Source organism: Martes martes, assembly GCF_963455335.1.
Source record: "Martes martes genome assembly, chromosome: 4".
Classification (NCBI taxonomy): domain Eukaryota; kingdom Metazoa; phylum Chordata; class Mammalia; order Carnivora; family Mustelidae; genus Martes; species Martes martes.
This window is the reverse complement of record NC_137891.1, coordinates 37,150,623-37,169,776: the sequence shown is the minus strand read 5'-3', so window position 1 is coordinate 37,169,776 and position 19,154 is coordinate 37,150,623. Positions and strand designations below refer to the sequence as shown.

Here is a 19,154-nt window from a genome sequence, read left to right as displayed (position 1 = left end):
GAAAAATAAGCCATGGGCATTACAAACGTGGTCTGGTGAAATTCAATATTCACAATGACAATTCAGAATATGAGCTCCTTGGGGGAAAGTTAACCCACCACTCTAACTTTGCATCCAAATATCTTAAAGTGTGCTGTTGGTTTTATGAAAAGGTTTTGATCTACACTTCTAGTTTAAGTTCAAAAGAAAACCTACATTTTAAAGTGTATTCCTTTTCTGGGTATATTTACTTTGAACTATAGCATATAGTTTTTCTCATAAATCTAACCTGCCACTATCTGTTTTTAAGACTTTGTAAACTTCAAGTGGTTATGATGTGTGAAGTTTGGATTAAACTAAAATTTTTAGAAAACACATGTTATATATTTTGATTGTTTTGAATTTTAACATAGGCCAGTCAAAAACTTGAGTGTCTAGCAAAGTAATATACTTACTCTGTTACTATAAGAAATCACAGAAAATTGCCCTTTCCCGTCATGTTAACAATAGACAAATGAAGCAGCTGTTCTTATTCTTAATGTAGTTGTTTGAAAAACTTGCACAATTTAATGAAAATGTCTCTACTCATAAAACCTAAAATGCTCACACATGGAAAAAGTCATAATGTTTTGGCAAATATTTTTTTGTTAGGAATGTGAAAGAGGCATACCTGCTTCATAACTAGAATTCTATGTAAGTAGCGTAAAACTGTGGGAGAAAGCCAACTGAAAAAGAAGACTAACAAAGGATAAATTAATGCTTTTTAAAAATACGGGTAGTTCTTACTCAAACATACTTTTTTGACAAGGAATAATTATAACCTATAACCTTCTCCTTTTTTTTTCTTTTCCAGGCGTAATTCTTGGGTCTTCATTTCTACTCAGCATAAATGATTTTCTGCTTAAAACAAGTCTCAAAGAAAGAAATCGGATTCTGATAGGACCATGCTGTGCTTCTGCCCATCTGGAAGCTAAGTGGTGTAAACACAGTGGCAATCCAGGCCCAGAACAGTCCATACCAAAAATAACCATTGATTTAAGAGGAGGTCTGCTACAGGTCTGTGGGGATTGGCCACATTTTTCCCATAAGTTTTCAACTAGCCTTTTTTCATTTTTTGAACTGTTTCACTAAATCTTGATATGGTGAGAAAGAGTATTATCCAATTGATCTTTTTTTTTTTTTAAGATTTTATTTATTCATTTGACAGATAGGGATCACAAGTAGGCAGAGAGGCAGGCAGAGAGAGGAGGAAGCAGGCTCCTGGCCGAGCAGAGAGCCGGGTGCGGGGCTTGATCCCAGGACCCTGGGATCATGACCTGAGCCGAAGGCAGAGTCTTTAACCCACTGAGCCAGGCGCCCCTGATCTTTTTTTTTTTTTTTTAAGATTTTATTTATTTTTTGTTTGAGAGAAAGAGAGAGACAGAGATAGTGAGAATGAGCATGAGAGGGGAGGAGGGGGAGAAGCAGGCTCCCTGGGGCTCCATCTCCGGACGGTGAGATCATAACCTGAGCCAAAGGCAGATGCTTAATCGACTGAGCCACCCAGGTGCCCCTAACTGATCTCTTATTAACCTTTTTTAACAGCTTTATTGAGGTAAATTTCACATACTATATAATTCACCTAAATAAAGTGTATGATTCAGTGGGTTTTTTTTTTTTAGTTTATTCATGACGTGTGCTCATCACTATAATCCACTTTAGAACATTCACACAACACTCTCAAAACCTTGTACCCATTAGCATTCATTCCCCATTACCCTCTAATCCTCTCTCTAGATCTAGGCAACTACTAATTGTTTTCTGATTCTGCATATTTGATTGTTCTAGACATTTCACATAAGTGGAATCACATAATCTGTGGTCTTTTGTGACTGTCTTCTTTCACACAGCATAGTGTTTACAAGATTCATCCATATTGTTGCAGGTGCCAATACTCTGTTCCTTTTTATGGGCCAAATAATATTCTGTTGTAGGGCCATACCACATTTATCTATCAGTTGATGGATGTTTGGATTCTTTGCACCTTTGGGTATTATGAATGATGCAGCTAGGAACATTTGTGTATGAGCTCTTGTGTGGACATATGTTTTCCTTTCTCTTGAATATGTGATTAGGAGTGGAATTGCTGGGTCATTAAACTTTTTTCTAATTATAGACTTTGCTAGTTATGAAGTAGCCAACTTTGTAAGTGTCATCTCAATATATAAGTGTCTCAAGCACGGTGTCATCAGCAATATATAAGAACCACTTGCTAATGGTAGGTTCTTTAGATATTATAACACCTGATGATTCACACTTGACATATAATCAATTGCAGCCTTTTATACATTTGATTTATAGCTATGTATGGACTGTGTGAGGATATTCAGTTTATTTCTTGGTAACTTTCTATTTGGATAGATTTGAATGTATTCTTTATATGATTTGATGTCCCCTAAGTTTAGCATAAATCCAAAAACCTTGAGAAATTCACAATTATGAAAATGGAAATGACTGATTTGTTAGTAACAGAGGCATATTATATATGAATTTCTTGTTTTTATCTACAAGTCATGTTGCCTTGACTTACTCATCAGTTTTCTTACTGACAGGGAGCTAGATGTGGAAGGATTCTAATAACTTACTGCTTTGTATTGCTTCGGAGATTTTCAGCATCTATCAGAAATCTTCATGTATTTAACAATAAATGTGTCATTTCATGTTGTTTTATCAACAATGTTAACAGTATTACCATTTTCCCAAGACAGCAAAGTAACTCCTCATTAAAATCAACAATAAGACAAAAACATATTATCTCTACATTATAAAGTCACCGTCTCTTGACAATTAAAGCCTAGAGCACAGTGTTCAGCTCCCCAGCTTGGGGAGTTTTTCAAGATCCAATAAAAATAAGATTGATGAGAACACAGTAGACTTAGTATCATATCTCTTACCTTTATTTCTGTTGCCTTAATTCTAGAGAGCAGGACGCAAACTTAGGTTTAAAGTTTACCCACAGATGGGACGCCTGTGTGGCTCATTCGTTAAGTATCTACCTTCGGCTCAGGTCATGATCCTGGGGTCTTGGGATCGAGCCCCACATTGGGCTCTCTGCTCCGTGGGAAGCTTGCTTCTCCCTCTCGCACTCCCCTGCTTGTGTTCCCTCTCTCACTGTGTCCATCTCTGTCAAAAATAAATAAATAAAATCTTAAAATAAAATAAAATTTACCCACAGGTGTAGGGTTATTTTTTCTACTTCGTTATATTTTTTTCTCTTTTCTGTGTTAATCTGGTTCTCTTAGAAATAATGGTTGTATTGCCTTTATCCAATATATACAGACAAATGTAACATTATTTACATTTTGAGTCCTCTGACATTAATCATTATCACCCACTGGTCATATTTCTGTTACGGACTAGTACTCTTCACATGGAGAAAAAAAGAGAATTTGATCCTCTTTATTAGAGAAAATACCAAGGCCTTTGTCCTGAAACTCTACTGTATCTCCTCTATGGTTGATTATCAGAGGCTGTGGAATACTGTATGTTGGCACATTCTCACGAAAACACAGAAGTTGGGAGCCTTGTGAGTTCAAGTTCATTGAGCATCTTCTCTCTCTTTTTCTCTGAAGAGTAAAAGTGCAAAGAATGGAACCTTATAATTAAGAGGTGTTTGTTAAATCTCATGACAAAATGTAGGAAGCTATTCCACAAGGTTATTATTCTTTTATTAACATTTCGGCCTACAAGATCTTCATTACCTTCTCTTGGAATGTAATAGATACTGTTTTCTCACTTAGGCAAGTTAACTCATAAACATTACCTTGCACTAACATAATTTCATTGGTAACTCAGCATTGAAAATTGATTGTTATCCACACAATATATGATGTAATTGATTTTCTTGTTTTCATGTATTTACTCAAGTAATAGAAATTCATCCCATAGGTCACTTAGAAATTATAGTTAAGTTATTGTCAATAATTAAATTGAATGTAATTATGGTCTCACGTTAACTCTGGTATGATTGCGCCTAATTATCCTCATGAAATGTTTGTATTTAAAAGCCACTAAAATTTTTCATATGATTCTTAAAGGTTTTCTGGGGTCAAGAACATTTGAACTGTTTAGTTCTTCTACATGAATTACTCAGTGGATACCTCAACGAGGAGGGAAATTTTGAAGTGCCTGAAGCAGTTCCACACATGCCATCTCCTGTGGAAAAGAACCAGATGTTTCAAAGTGAACAAAGTTCGGATGACCTACGGACAGGCCTGTTCCAGTATATACGAGATGCTGGTAAGTAGCAACAGCTTCAGCGTGAGAGAGAGTTTTAACTGCACGTTCACTAAATAACACATCAAGATCTCTTGGAAAGTATGTTAATAGCTGCAGTACAAAAATAGTACATTACCGTTCAGTCTCTCTTAGGGGAAAATTCTTAATTTGTTCCTGTCCTAAACCATCTAAAAATGGCCAGCCAGCTTCTTTACATTCTTACCTTTTATCCTTATAATGTTCTCTTTCTGTGCCATGTTCCATTTCAAAAGCATGTAGTTAATTATTTTTTCCTTTAACAGAACCTTTGAAAATGCCTGGTGTCTATGAAGTCTTGTTTTACAATGAAACTGAAGATAGCTCAGGGATGATGTTATGGAGATATCCAGAACCTAGAGTGCTCACCCTTGTACGGATAACTCCTGTGCCCTTCAACACCACAGAGGATCCAGATATTAGCACCGCAGACCTTGGCGATATGCTTCAGGTAGGTAATGACTATTCATTTCAAATAGAAGCATTGTGGAGTAGTGCTGATTAGATACTAGGAAAAAAGATTAGAGGAACCCCTCGGTGGCTCAGTCAATTAAGCAGCTGCCTTTGGCTCAGGTCATGATCCCAGGGTCCTGGGATTAAGTCTCCCGTTGGGCTCTTTAGGGACTCAGCGGGGAGCCTGCTTCTTCTCTGCCCACCACTTCCCCGACTTGTGTTCATGTACTCTCTGTCTCTCTCTCTCTGACAATTAAATCTTTAAAAATCATAATAATTTAAAAAGATTAGAGCATTCCTATTTTTTCCATCAATAGTATCAGAGAGAAATGGGCACAAATATACATGTGTTTATGTGTGTGTGTGTGTGTGTGTGTGTGTGTGTGTGTGTGTATGGATACATACATATGTATATACATACCCACAAAATAGAAATTTTAAAGTAGGGAATAATGTAATTCAGATTCATGATTCATGGCAATTTTGAGAGTTCTCAATTCTGCTCTTAGCCCTTTTTATAGGTAGGTTATGTCACATGTTCTCTAATTGTAATGGGACAGGTGTTGTTCAGTTCACCACACATTTTTCAAATACCTACCATGTGCTCACACTCCTCAGCATTTCTAGAATTGCTTTATGAAATAAAATATGTCCACGTAAGGCCAGAATGGTTGACCCAGTTTTCATCTTCATTTCCAGAGCTGACAATGGTCTTGGGCTTGAGATCGCTGAGAGGAAAACTGTCTAACCAGTGATGATGTTCCATGTGACTTGATGAAAGTTTGTTGCTTGTCATTTCCAGAGTTTAATGTAAATGTAATTGAGACTATCACTACATTAGCATTCTGCTGATCAGTATTCTACAGATCTGAATTTCTCCAAAAATGTGTTTTCCTCTTAGTGTCCCACCTATCACTAGATCACAGATCAGAACAGTGAAATTGCTCTCTTTCCCTGACTCCCCACATCTCCTCATCAATAAGTCCTGTCAGTTCTGCCTCAGAATACATCCCTATTCTATCTACCTCCCTCTTTTTATTGGTATAACTGGAGTCCAGCTGCCACCTCTCTGGTCCCCGTTACAGTAGCTTCCTCACTGCTCTCAGTGATTCCATTCTTGACTCCCTGTAATGCATTTTCCAAATAGCAGTTAAAGTGATCTTTTAAAAACATAGATGAGATCACATCACTCCTCTAACTTAGAACCTGATGGTGCCTTCCTCTACTTCTTGGAACCAAAGTCAACCATCTTGCTATGGCCTATAAGGACCTGTGATGTGTGCCCTGCCCACCTCGCTGACTTGGTCTCATGCCAGTCTCCCTATTCCTTACCATGTTCCAGCCATACTAGTTGAGCATACCACTTGAGAGTCATTTCTCTTACTCTCTTCCCCAACTTTGTCAGTCAAGTGCCAGCCCAAATGTCCTGTCATGGCTGGGTACACTACCACTTCTTTATTCTAAATTATTACATTACTTTGTTTTACTTTCGTCATAACTCTGGTTACTACTTAGTTATTGTAAGCATTTATTTATTTACTTGCTCATGGTCTTTCTCTCTCTACCATTAGAAAATAAGCTCCCTGGGGGGTACCTAAGTAGCTCAGTTGATTAAGCATCCAACCCTCAGGTCGGTCAACCCTGAGCATCCAACGGCTCAGGTCATGATCTCAGGGTCCTGAGATCAAAACTTGCGTTGGCTCTGTGCTCAGCAGGAAATCTGCTTGGATTCTCTCTCATGCTCTCCTTCTGCCCCTCCCCCGACTCATGTGTACTCGCTCGCTCTCTCTCTCTCTCAAATAAATAAATAAATCTAAAAAGAAAAGCTCCTTGTATTACTTGATCACTTTTATCTAACCCTTGTTATGTAGAGGTATATTCACCAGTTTTTTCTTTCTTTCTTTCTTTTTTTAAGAGAGGGAGTGTGGGGAATGGAGAGAGAGAATCTTTTTTTTTAATTTAATTTAATTTAATTTTTCTTCAGTGTTCCAAAATTCATTGTTTATGCAACATACCCAGTGCTCCATGCAATACATGCCCTCCATAATACCCACCACCAGGCTCCCCCAACCCCCACCCCCCCCAAAACCCTCAGTTTGTTTCTCAGAGTCCACAGTCTTTCGTGGTTTGTCTCCTCCTCCGATTTCCCCCAACTCACTTCTCTCCATCTCCCAGTGTCCTCCATGTTATTTCTTATGCTCCACAAGTAAGTGAAACCATATGATAAATGACTCTCTGCTTGACTTATTTCACTCAGCATAATCTCTTCCAATCCCGTCCATACTGATACTAAAGTAGGGTATTCATCCTTTCTGATGGAGGCATAATACTCCATAGTATATATGGACCACTTCTTCCTTATCCATTCATCCGTTGAAGGGCATCTTGGTTCTTTCCACAGTTTGGCAACTGTGGCCATTGCTGTTATGAACACTGGGGTACAGATGGCCCTTCTTTTCACTACATCTGTATCTTTGGGGTAAATACCCAGTAGTGCAATTGCAGGGTCATAGGGAAACTCTATTTTTAATTTCTTAAGGAATCTCCACACTGTTTTCCAACGTGGCTGCACCAACTTGCATTCCCACCAATAATGTAAGAGGGTTCCCCTTTCTCCACATCCTCAGGTAGAGAGAATCTTAAGCAGGCTCCATGCCCAGCGGGGAGCCCAACATGGGTCTCGATGTCACAACCCTGACATTATGATCTGAACCAAAATGAAGAGTCAGAAGCTTAACTAACCAAGGCACCCAGATGCCCTCCCCAATTTTTTTAATGAGTGCTCTCTACTTTTTTTTTTTTTTTTTAAGATTTATTTCTTTGAGAGAGAGAGAGAGAGAGCACACATGGGGCAGAGGGGCAGAGGGAGAGAGAGTCTTAAGCAGACTCCGTGCCAAATCCAATTGAATCCAAAATTCATACTAACATATTAGCATATTAACATTAACATATTATATTCTTGTTAAAATTTCTGATTATATTTAGCTAGATGTTCACCTTCTGAATTGATAACAATAAAATGTGTCATCATTTTGTCAAGTGAACTTGAGTGTGCCGAACTATCTGATTTGCCAAGATGACAACGGTCTTTGATTTTTTTTTCTTGTGATGAGAATTTTTACAATCTATTCTCTTACCAACTCTTTAAATCCTTAAATTTGTTTCCTCTCCTGTTAAGATCATATTCATGATTACCTTCTCTACCAGCATTCATGGATTATTTTTGCTAAGTAAAATAGCAGTATCTTTCACTGCTACTGCCTTACTAGACTTGCTCAAATGCAGAACGTCTTTAGTATGTTCAGTTAAAATGAAAATACTCACATATCAAAGTTTCAGCCTCATATAAGGGCTTCTTTCTAACTGCTTTCTGGGTTCATATTTGTAACTAAATGTGAACTAACATAAGTCTGGTAACTATTGTAGTATTGTGCCAGTTGTATTCAATAAGGCATTTGAGATAGTACGTTTGCTGGTGACGTGTTCTATATCTTCTCACTGACACTGGAGAGGCAGAAGAGCATTCTGGTTAAACTCTAGCCAGAATTCTAGATGTCACCTTAGACAAGTAACTGAAGCTCTCAGCCTTGGGTTTTTTGTTTTACTTTTTTTTTAATCAGTAAAATGAGACTATCAATAATGTGATGATTGTAAGAAGGAATATTTGAAAGGCACAGTGAACAATGCCTGGCACACAGCGTGTGCTATGTGATATTTAAGTATGAGTACTACCAATTACTACCATGGTGACAATTGTCAAAAGTCTTTTCATCTAAGAGAAGCACAGGCTAGACCAGAGAGAGTGAGGGCCTATGATTCTAGTAGCAGTCCAGGAGAGCTGGGGCAGTCCCAGAGTCCAGACACTGTACTTGTCACATAAGCAAAGCACTGCATGAAGGGAGCCTGACAGGGGGCAACAAGCAGATAGTTGGTATCAAAGAGGTTTCACATCTTATTGAAGAGATAGGAACCGAGTTTGTGGGTAGAGTTCAAAGACAGGGATGCTGGTCTAAGAAGGAAGAGAAGCTTGACCTCCTATGAGTTAAAAGGGAGAGCTTGATCCCAGCAGTAAGAACACCCAAAATCAACAACTGGCATGGAAGAGTAAAGCAGGACTGACCCTTATGTTCCCCTGATGAGGAGCAGAATTTGACCCAAGGGTTGGGGTGAGCCTCACTAGTAGAAATAACCCGGGTTGCAATCTTAGAACTGTACAAACTATTTTGTTTCCTTGGAGCTTCTGTGGAGAACAGAAAATATGTTGCATGAATCACAGCTCTGATTCGATATGACAGCTTTTTCCTTGAGCACTTGCAGTGCCAGACCTTGAGCTTGCTTCTGGGGATTCAGGTCCTCAACTGAATGCTGGAGTTAATGTTATTTACCTTTCAGAGACATTACAAGAATTGAGTGAAATATTATAGCTAAAACAAATAAATGCCTTACACATAGTGAGCTTTCAATAAGTGTTCATTTCTTTCCCGCCACTCCTCCTTCACAAGCAAATGTCTGGACCACTAAAAAAACCTTCTAAATAAAATTACAGCCTTTGGTCTTTCTTCCTTCATGCTATCCTACGAAGTTTTTCAAGGAACAGGTGGATTGTATCAATTCCTTGAGAAAAGCTTTCAGTGGTTCTGTCACCCTGGTCAACTGACCTTGAGGGTCCTGCATAACCTCCCCACTCCCCACCCAGCTTTACGTTTCACTCCATGACACATGACCTACCCTCCAGTCAAACTGGCCTGTCCAGCATTTACCAAAGCTGCCAGTGACAGCCCACTCCTTCTTCATTTGAAGAAGGACACCTACTCCTTCTTCATTTGAATCTCCCCTTTCTCTGCTGAAATCCTACCTGCACTTCCAAACAGCCCATATGCCCTCAACTCCATGAAGCCTTACCTGGATGCCATCTCCACACATAGTACCCCCTTCCTCTGTAGTCCTGCGACACTCCATAGCACCACTTTTATGCTATTTCTTACCTTACTCCTCACATTTTAATTATGTGTTCATATCTTGTCTCCTAGATTGTAGGTTTCCAAAGGCAGTGATTGTATCCAATCTGTCATTATGTCCCTTATGGTAGCCATTGCCCTGGAGATGCTCAGTATAGCAAATGGATGAATGAATGCATGAATATCCATGTTTCTGTTTTGTATTATTCCAAAGTATTACATTGTTTGTCATAATTTTGTGGGGCTATTGAATGAGTTTGGTTTTACAAACTGAATTATGTCAAGATGCATTGTGTTATGCTTCACTGGTATTATCTACCATAAACACACAGTCTAATGTCATTACATTACATAGGCTTTTGGTGAGATCATTGAATATACTGCCAAGCCCACTGCCCCCCAGACAGAGGCTACTTCTTAAATACAAAGATAAGTTAATCTCTTTGGTTTTAGTCCTGAAAACAGAATCAAGTTTGGTTGAATTCTTCCTTGAGGACCGTTTAGTTCATAAAAAACTGACCTTATAGAGTTCACTTATACAGTACCCTCAGATTTGTCTGTTTATATATCTTTCCATGACTGATAACGGCACTTATAAACAGGCTCCCCCTATGAGTTTATGGAATTTATTTTGCAATTGTAATGAAAATTTGGAAAACACGTTTATAATATTAAATCAAACTAACCATAGGTTCTATAGAAAGACCCTGAAATTAATGTTCACAGAAAGCAAAAGGAGCTTATTTTATGGTCAGTTCATAATTTTATCATGTTAATATTAAGTATTAGCAGTATACTTAGGTATTAATAGGATTACAACTTATAGGGTAGAATAATGCCATCAATCTAGAAGGAATATTGTATCATTTTAGTGAGCTTAAATGTCAGAATTTCCGGCCCTGTGTCTGGCACGTTCTGAATTTTCCTTTCTTCATCTTGTTGTGTACACTGCCTACTCAGGATTCAATTTTGGAAATACACATGTACCCAGATTATAAAATTTTAATCCATTTTTGGAGTAAAATTGATAATGGGTATTTTAATTCTCACACAGATCTGTCATGGTACTTGTTTTTATTCTCTCAGTACTGCATTATTCTTCTTACATATTTGTTTTCATCTATGTGTTGCACTAAATTTTTAGATATCTTCATTTGGTATGTGAGAATAGGCCAAACTAAATATCATCTTTCCTCAAGGATCTTAAGAATATAAAGTTTGAGCGTTACAATTCAAGACAAACACTAAGGGGGTGGGATCGCTGAAGCAATTTAAACAGAGGGGAAGCAAAGTTAAAGAAGTAAATTGGAGGATGAGTTTGGCATTAATAACATACAATGTAGATTAAAGGAAAAGATGTAAAAGCTAAAGTCAGGAATTCCTCTAATGTAAGAAACATCTAGGATGTATGTAAAATTCCTAGTGTTAAAGTCAGAAGAGAAGGATGGGACACCTGGGTGGCTCAGTTGGTTAAGCATCTGCCTTCTGCTCAGGTCATGATCCCAGGGTCCTGGGATCAAGGGCCACATTGGGCTCTCTGCTCAGTGGGGACCTGCTTCTCCATCTTCCTCTGGCCGCTGCTTTGCCTGGCTGTGGTCTTTCTCTTCTCTCTCTCTCTCTCTCTCTTTCTCTGTCAAATAAATAAATAAAATCTTTTTTTAAAAAAGTCAAAGGAGAGGGAAAGAAAATGTTTAAGTAACTTGAGGAAAAATTAACACAGGTTCACAAAAGTTTACACCAAAAGAATTAATTAGATACTTAGATTCAGATCTATACCTTCAGAAAATGTGTGTATAATTAACAAATGAGGTAAACATCTCTGTCATTTTTATTTCCACTTCGTAGCATTTCTCCCTGACAAAGAATTATTTGATATCTTCTCAATCTAGTGTAGGATACTATAATGTATGGACAATGAGGAAATAAAGAGATTGATCTGTCCCTACTCTTACAAGGTTTATAATCTACTTGAAAAAAAAGAGGGCATAATTACATACGCTGCAAACTCATAAGATAAAATAGCTAAATATAAAGATAGACCCATGCATTTATATAGGAAGAATCATGTAATTTGGGAAATTCTGGCATCTGAAAGTAAACTGAATTAGTTGGAAATAAAATAATTAATTTGTGACAAAAGCTGTAGGATTTCATAGCACTTTCTCAGTGAAAAAGGCATTTTCAAGCTTGGGAATTTAGTGCAGAATTCTTATGAAAAAAACATGACTAGAGTCCATAAATGATATCTTCACAAGGATAACAGGAAGAAAAAAGACAAAAGCAAGCTGTGTCATTTGTTTATTTCTGGTGGAGAAGGAGAACAGTAAGCCAAAGAAATCAGTGCACTCATGTAGGGTTCATTTTTGTTTATTCAGTTCTCAAAAGTCAGGGAAATTAGTTTTTAAAGTCACACTAATACGATTATAAAAATCAAAGCGAAACCACATTGGAAGAATAATGAAGAAAAAATTACATACTTGGAAACCAAGGAGAATCTAACTGGTTAATATCTAGGTTATTTTTGTTCCAGTGTATTATGATCTGTGTTTCAGAACTGTGCTAGATGCTTTGCATAATAACCTTGGTAAATCTCATTTTATCCTGTGAGGTGCGCGTTATCCCCACTTTATAAAAAGTGAGGAATCTGAGGCCAAGAGAATTAACTTGTCCTGAACTATAAAACTTAAAAATGGGAGAGCCAGAATTTTATCCCAGGTCTTTCTGACTCCAAAACCTACAGTTTTTACCCTATTTGTACAACATTGGGATAATAATACCAAAGATGATACATTCAGGTGATAGTGAGCTACTCTGTCGAAAATGTGGAAAGAAAGAGAATAAAATTATCCTTCTACTTCAGACTATGAAAGCATGAAATCATGAATCTGACCCCAAACATGCAAAATAACCTTAAACAAATAAAAGGACTCCTAGACACACAAGATGGATTGGATATTAAGATAGCTAAAGAAAGAATATTTCCTTCAGAAGGAAAACTGGTCAGCTCTAGAAGCCTAGGAAGGTCGCGGAAGCATTTGTTGGCAAAAGCTCTCCAGGCAGCATCCAAAGAAATGGTGCCCAAACGTCTGGTTCACCTGGTAGCTAAATCCTGTCTCTGGAGATGAATATAGAAGCTGTCAGATCTCCGTGCCTAACATTCAAATCATCTAACCACCCAGACAACCTTCTAAAACTTTGGCTCCCAACGCAATCTGTCTACGGAGAGAATATCGTACATTGCTCAGGCCAGCATCAGTATCCAGGCCGCTTGGCAGTTATACATCTCATGGTAAATTAATAACTTGGCATCTGGTTTATATATCAGTCTCTAGTGAACTGTGTTGCATGACTCAGCATACCTAAGTCTACTCAGTGCTGGCGTACCATGGAAATCTCCTAAGTCTGCAAGACCAATAGCCAGACCTTGAATGATGGCAAATCCATCATGTTGAGTACCCTCTTGTGGCGCCCTGCCTTCCCAGCATGCTGGTCCTTCCCAGACAACATCTCTGTTTGTGCACTGTGTCACAAACGTTCCCAAACAAAATTCTACTCTCACTACCATGAAGAGTTGTGAGAAGTAGATATGATGTATGTAAAGCACCCAGCCATATATAGTTCAGGGCTTAGTAAGTTATTATTACAACACACAGTAAATGGGAGCTGCTGTCAGTATCATCATTATCGTCGTCATAGCAATTGATCAAAGAACCTACTGTGTAGACCAAGAAAGCCCTGTTTTCTGAGAAAGACTTTTTTTGTACTTATAGCCTGTTAATGTCATAACAGTTGTTAGGAGTGCTGTGCCTGTGATTAATAGCGACAGAGACTGGTTGCTGTAAGAGACACTACCTTCTCGAAGCTACATGGTCAGGCCCTCCGAGGTAGTATGTCAGCTCCAGTCCTCCAGGTTGCAGGTAGCAGAAACCCCTCTGAAGCTGACTTAAAGAAAAATGGGGGGATCTAGTATCAAGATACAGTGGGGAGTTGGAGAGGCCAAGGGCAGCATGGCCTCTCAAAGGATGAGGCCAGGAATGGAAGATAGGAACCGTGGGGAGTATTTATACACTTTCACTTTTCTCTGCTTCTTTCCCTATGTTTGCTTCATTCTTCCCTTTCAACAACTAGCTTTCCTTCTCAGGCCAGCTGGTAGTCTCCCCACAATTCCCAGAGCGAACTCCAAGAGTCACAAGTACAAGTCTAACGTCCAGTCTAGTTTCACATTCCTCATCCACCCAGAGGGGTGTCAGGTGCTCTTGGTTCATTCAACTATGGTCATCGGGTGGGGTCACATTCCCCAACATGGCTGTGAAGTAGGGGTCATTGTGAGCTCGGTAGATAACCCAAAAGGGATCCATTTTATATCGGATCTCTCTTACTCTTCTCATTTTTCACTCTGCCTAGTTTGTCCAAACTCATGCTCTGTACTGGCCTCACACTGTCAGCTGCTTCTTTCCAGCCTAACTCTGAAGGTCTGCACAGCATGTCCTGTTCTTTCAAGAGGGAAACCTTTTACATATGGTCTATGGTTTAGAGAAGCTTCAATGCGGCAGAGGGTCTCTAGAAAGACCGCCTCACTAAAAAAACTTGATTCCTTTTTGCTATGGTTTTTCCAGCTTTTCCCTTTGCTGTTATCTGACAGAGCTGTTTCTCTCTGTACATCAAAGGCTGTCTGCATCTGGAGAAAAGCCTCACATCACTTCTTAAATCTTCTCATTGTCCTCTCCTAGCATCCTCCCAAAGTATCGATTCAGCAAGCTCCTATGTCTTACTGACACATAGGAAGTATTTTCTTATTCCCCAAATGCTTCAAATCCATGCCTTTCTTGGTCAGCCCTTCCTTTTTAATGCAATGACTATGTAGCAAATTAGCAGCTTCACAGATTCTCTACTCTCCCAGGTCTAATGAAGTATGAGAGCTTCTCATATAAAACCATTTTCTATTTTTGAAATCAAGTTTACGATGGGATGCTTCATGCCTGTCGCTTCGTGGTGATTTAATTGTGTTTGGTTTTCTGATTTATATCCTATCTTACATACTTACCCACAGGTGGAATTAAAGCATCATTAAACCTTATAGATATGTGGGTACTATTCTTTTTCATAATTACATGGGAAAATGTCTCATGTCAGGCAGTGATACTCAGTATTATCCAATAAATGAAAAACTGGACTTTGCTGCTTTAAACTTGACTTTACAAGCTTCCTGTAATTCTAAAGCACATGTACCTGATAGGCAAAGGTGATGATATTAGCACCTGGTGACATGACATAAAAAGAATCCTTCTGAGACTTACTTGCAATCCAATACGATGTACCTCTTCCATGCACAGCTTAAAAAGAATAAAAGGAAGTGTTCTTGAGTGTTTCTTTTCAGCTGTGTTGGGCGGTTCACTTAGAACTGCAAATATGTTCCCAGAATCCCGAGCCTTTTTATTTTATAAGCACCTCCTGCCCACTGGCAGCTGTACTAATGTGTCCCAGAAGGCTTTGCTCCTATCCATCATCTTCAGGAGGGGTGCTCAAAGCCCAGATATGAGATTCATTGTTGTTGAAATGCAGAAATTTAAAAAAAAGAAGTCCTGGGAGCTTAAGGGAAGTAAGAGGCAGAGCCAGAGTCTTAAGAAATAAGGGAAAAGCAAAAGTCCTTTGTACCCAATGGACACAGTAATAAATGGTTCTGAACGACAGGTCACAGGGCTGGATCAACTACTAAGTGTCCCACATTCGGAAGCATTGCCTCCTTTTTTGGACAAGGAGGGAGGAACCTAAAATAGAGTATTCCCTGAGGATACTTTTAATCGTTCTGTCTTTGTGGTGTTGTAAAAGTAGGAAAAAAGGATCTAGGAATATATTGAAAAGAGCTCTGCTTGAAAATTTTGAAATAAATGCAGGAAATACAGATAAAGGGATCTGGGTTAGGGCCATGAGAGGTACAAAGGTCGACAGGGCTCTGGTTCTGCTCTCAAGGCATCTCTAGTCTTTCAGGAAGGGTAATAAGTACACAAAATGAGGCGAGGTAGAACCGTCAAGTGCCACAGAAGAAACACAGAGAATGTGCCTTTTTAAACAAGGAGAGTTTATAAGTGCCTGGAAACAGTAGGAAAATGCTTCATAGAGGAGATGGCAATTGAAGGACTCCCTGAAGGCTGAGCAGGGTCTCAACATAGACTGAAGGGAAAGGGGAGATAAAGAAAAAATCAGTCTGAGCACAATTGTAGAATTGAGTAAGAGAAGACATAACTAATGTCTGGAAGGTGGCAAACAATCTGGTTTGGCTACCATAGGTTATACAAATAAGGGATTAACGGAAAGGTGGTAGGCAGCAGACGTATGTTTTTTAGTCCATGTCCTTTCCATGGAGGGAAAGAGGAAGGCAATACATTTTCTGTGAACCTAGAATGTACCAGGCACTAAACTTGTCCTTTTGTATATCGTGTCCCAATGATCTGCACTATGATGCCACATATTACATACTATTATCTTTACTTTAGAGCTGGGATTACTCAGGTTCTGAGAAGTCATACAATTTTCCCAAGAGTGCAAAGCAAATAAGGAGTTAAAATCAGGACTCAAAGCTAGGTTTGTGTGAATTTTTTTCTTCTGTGTTGTGCTACCTTGACTCCTTTTGTTGTATTTGTTGTATTTAATTCGATAGGCACTGGAGAACCCTTGGCAGTCCAGGCCTTTAGGTAAATTTATTTAGAAGTCTGATAAAGAGTAGACGGTAGAAAGAAGAGACCAAACATGAGAAGACCTGTTGGGGATCTCAGAGAGGAGATAACAGAGGCTGTCATAAGCTGCAGTGGGGTCAGAGGGCGGGGATCCGAGGAAAAAGAAGTGAACGGAGGAGATGCTGTATGCTCTGTGCTCTTGACAACTAACTGGGTAGTTTAATGACAGGGAGTAAGAAAAGTCATAGATGACTGCTAGATTTAAGATCAATAGGCAGCATGATGACACTATTTACAGAAATAGCTTGGCACTATTCACCATGCCAAGTAACATAGGCAGATTATATCTACTTCTGAAATCAGCTCTGCAGAGGTGAATGTTCTCCCCTTATTAAGGAAAGAAAGCTGAGAATCTGAAAAATTCAATGATTTACCATGGGCCTCTTCTCCCTGAAATGTATGTGAATGAACATAGATTTAATGTGCAATTTCAAGACACTTTATGGATTAAAGATTCCTATAAAGTTTTTTATGAATCCTTGAGGAGGAATCCCAATAACACAGGAAAAAACATTAGAGCTATTGAGATCTGCATCATCTAGGATTAGGTTCAGATATGAGAGACAGAAAATACCCAATGACAGCAACATAAACAAAACCAATGTTTCTTTTCCTATCCCACGTGAGGACAGTCTGAAGGTAGATGGACTAGGACTGTCAGTATCTCTACAAAGTCATGAGGGTCCAGGCATCTTCCTGCCTCCCGCTACTCTGCTGTCACTCAGGCTCTTGCTTTTCCTTCATGGTCCAATATGGCTGCAAGACCTTTTAGCATGTTGTCACCATTCCAACCATGAGAAGAGGAAGAAACCAGACTTGGAACCCACACTCTGAATACTGTGCTGCCAGCATCCCAGAGTCTAGAACTGTGTACCTGGCCACTCCAAGTGTCAGGAAAATGAATTGGGGACTCATTTGCTGAGGAAGAAAGGCAGGAGAGATCGTGAGGCACAATAAGCAATTCCTGCTGGCACCACCACTGTGACTCCCATGGGTCCCCCCTGCTGTGCTGCCCAGCCCTGGGGCCCACACCCACTTCTAGCCTGCTGGGGAGTCAGTGTTCCCACTGGGAGACAGTAAGAGAACTCGCTTTCTAGTTCACTAGTTCACTAGTCTGCTGAAGCAGAATTTGTAGAGAAAACTGAAAAAGCAAATGAGATTTTAGATAGATGATAGAGTAGATAGATGATAAAACAAATAATAGAATAGGTAGAAGATAGATGATAGAATAGATAGATGATAGAGTAGATAGATAGATAGATAGATAAATAGATAGTTTAAAATGCTACCATTCCTCCACCTCTTTGAAAAATGCCGGTGGAATTTTGATCGGAATGGCATTGAAAGTACAGATTGCTCTAGGCAGTATAGACATTTTAATGGTGTTTATTTTTCTGATCCATGAGCATGGAATGGTCTTCCATCTTTTTGTGTCTTTCATGAGTGTTCTTTCATGAGTGTTCTGTAGTTCCTCGAGTACAGCTCCTTTACCTCTTTGGTTAGGTTTATTCCCAGGTATCTTATGGTTCTTGGTAAAACAAACAATCCTAAAATTTGTATGAAATCAGAAGAGACCCCAAATTGCTAAGGAAATGTTGAAAAAGAAAAACAAAAGTGGGGTCATCACGTTGCCTGATTTCAAGCTTTTACTACAAAGCTGTGATCACCAAGACAGCATGGTACTGGCACAAAAACAGACACATAGACCAGTGGAACAGAGTAAAGAGCCCAGATATGGACCCTCAACTCTGTGGTCGAATAATCTTCGACAAAGCAGGAAAAAATATACAGTGGAAAAAAGACAGTCTCTTCAATAAATGGTGCTGGGAAAATTGGACAGTTATGTATAGAAGAATGAAACTCAACCATTCTCTTACACCATACACAAAGATAAACTCCAAATAGGTAAAAGACCTCAACGTGAGGCAGGAATCCATCAGAATCCTAGAGGAGAGAACATAGGCAGTAACCTCTTTGACATCAGCCGCAGCAACTTCTTTCAAGATATGTCTCCAAAGGCAAAGGAAACAAAAGCGAGAATGAATTTTTGGGACTTCATCAAGATCAAAAGCTTCTGCACAGCAAAAGAAACAGTCAACAAAACAAAGAGGCAACCCACGAATGGGAGAAGATATTCTCAAATGACAATACAGACAAAGGGCTGATATCCAAGATCTATAAAGAACTCCTCAAACTCAACACACACAAAATAGATAATCATCTCAAAAAATGGGCAGAAGACATGAACAGACACTTCTCCAATGAAGACATACAAATGGCTAACAGATACATGAAAAAATGTTCATCATCACTAGCCATCAGGGAGATTCAAATCAAAACCACATTGAGATACCACCTTACAGCAGTTAGAGTGGCCAAAATTAACAAGACAGTAAACAACGTGTGTTGGAGAGGATGTGGAGAAAGGGGAACCCTCTTACACTGTTGGTGGGAATGCAAATTGGTGCAGCCACGTTGGAAAACAGTGTGGAAATTCCTTAAGAAATTAAAAATAGAGCTTCCCTATGGCCCTGCAATTGCACTACTGGGTATTTACCCCAAAGACACAGATGTAGTGAAATGAAGGGCCATCTGTACCCCAGTGTTCATAGCAGCAATGGCCACAGTCGCCAAACTGTGGAAAGAACCAAGATGCCCTTCAACGGATGAATGGATAAGGAAGATGTGGTCCATGTATACTATGGAGTATTATGCCTCCATCGGAAAGGATGAACAC

The 19,154-nt window shown here is 39.1% G+C and overlaps 1 protein-coding gene across 1 annotated transcript in view; it reads left to right on the top strand.

The window, feature by feature from the left end:
• The window catches only part of VPS13B (vacuolar protein sorting 13 homolog B), a 611,735-nt gene that overhangs the window by 462,442 nt on the left and 130,139 nt on the right, over nucleotides 1-19,154 (top strand). The window contains exons 28-30 of the mRNA XM_080801635.1: nucleotides 833-1,035; nucleotides 4,056-4,257; nucleotides 4,539-4,723. Of these exons, the coding sequence (XP_080657761.1) occupies nucleotides 833-1,035; nucleotides 4,056-4,257; nucleotides 4,539-4,723 (590 nt within the window). The remainder of the gene's footprint in view (nucleotides 1-832; nucleotides 1,036-4,055; nucleotides 4,258-4,538; nucleotides 4,724-19,154) is intronic.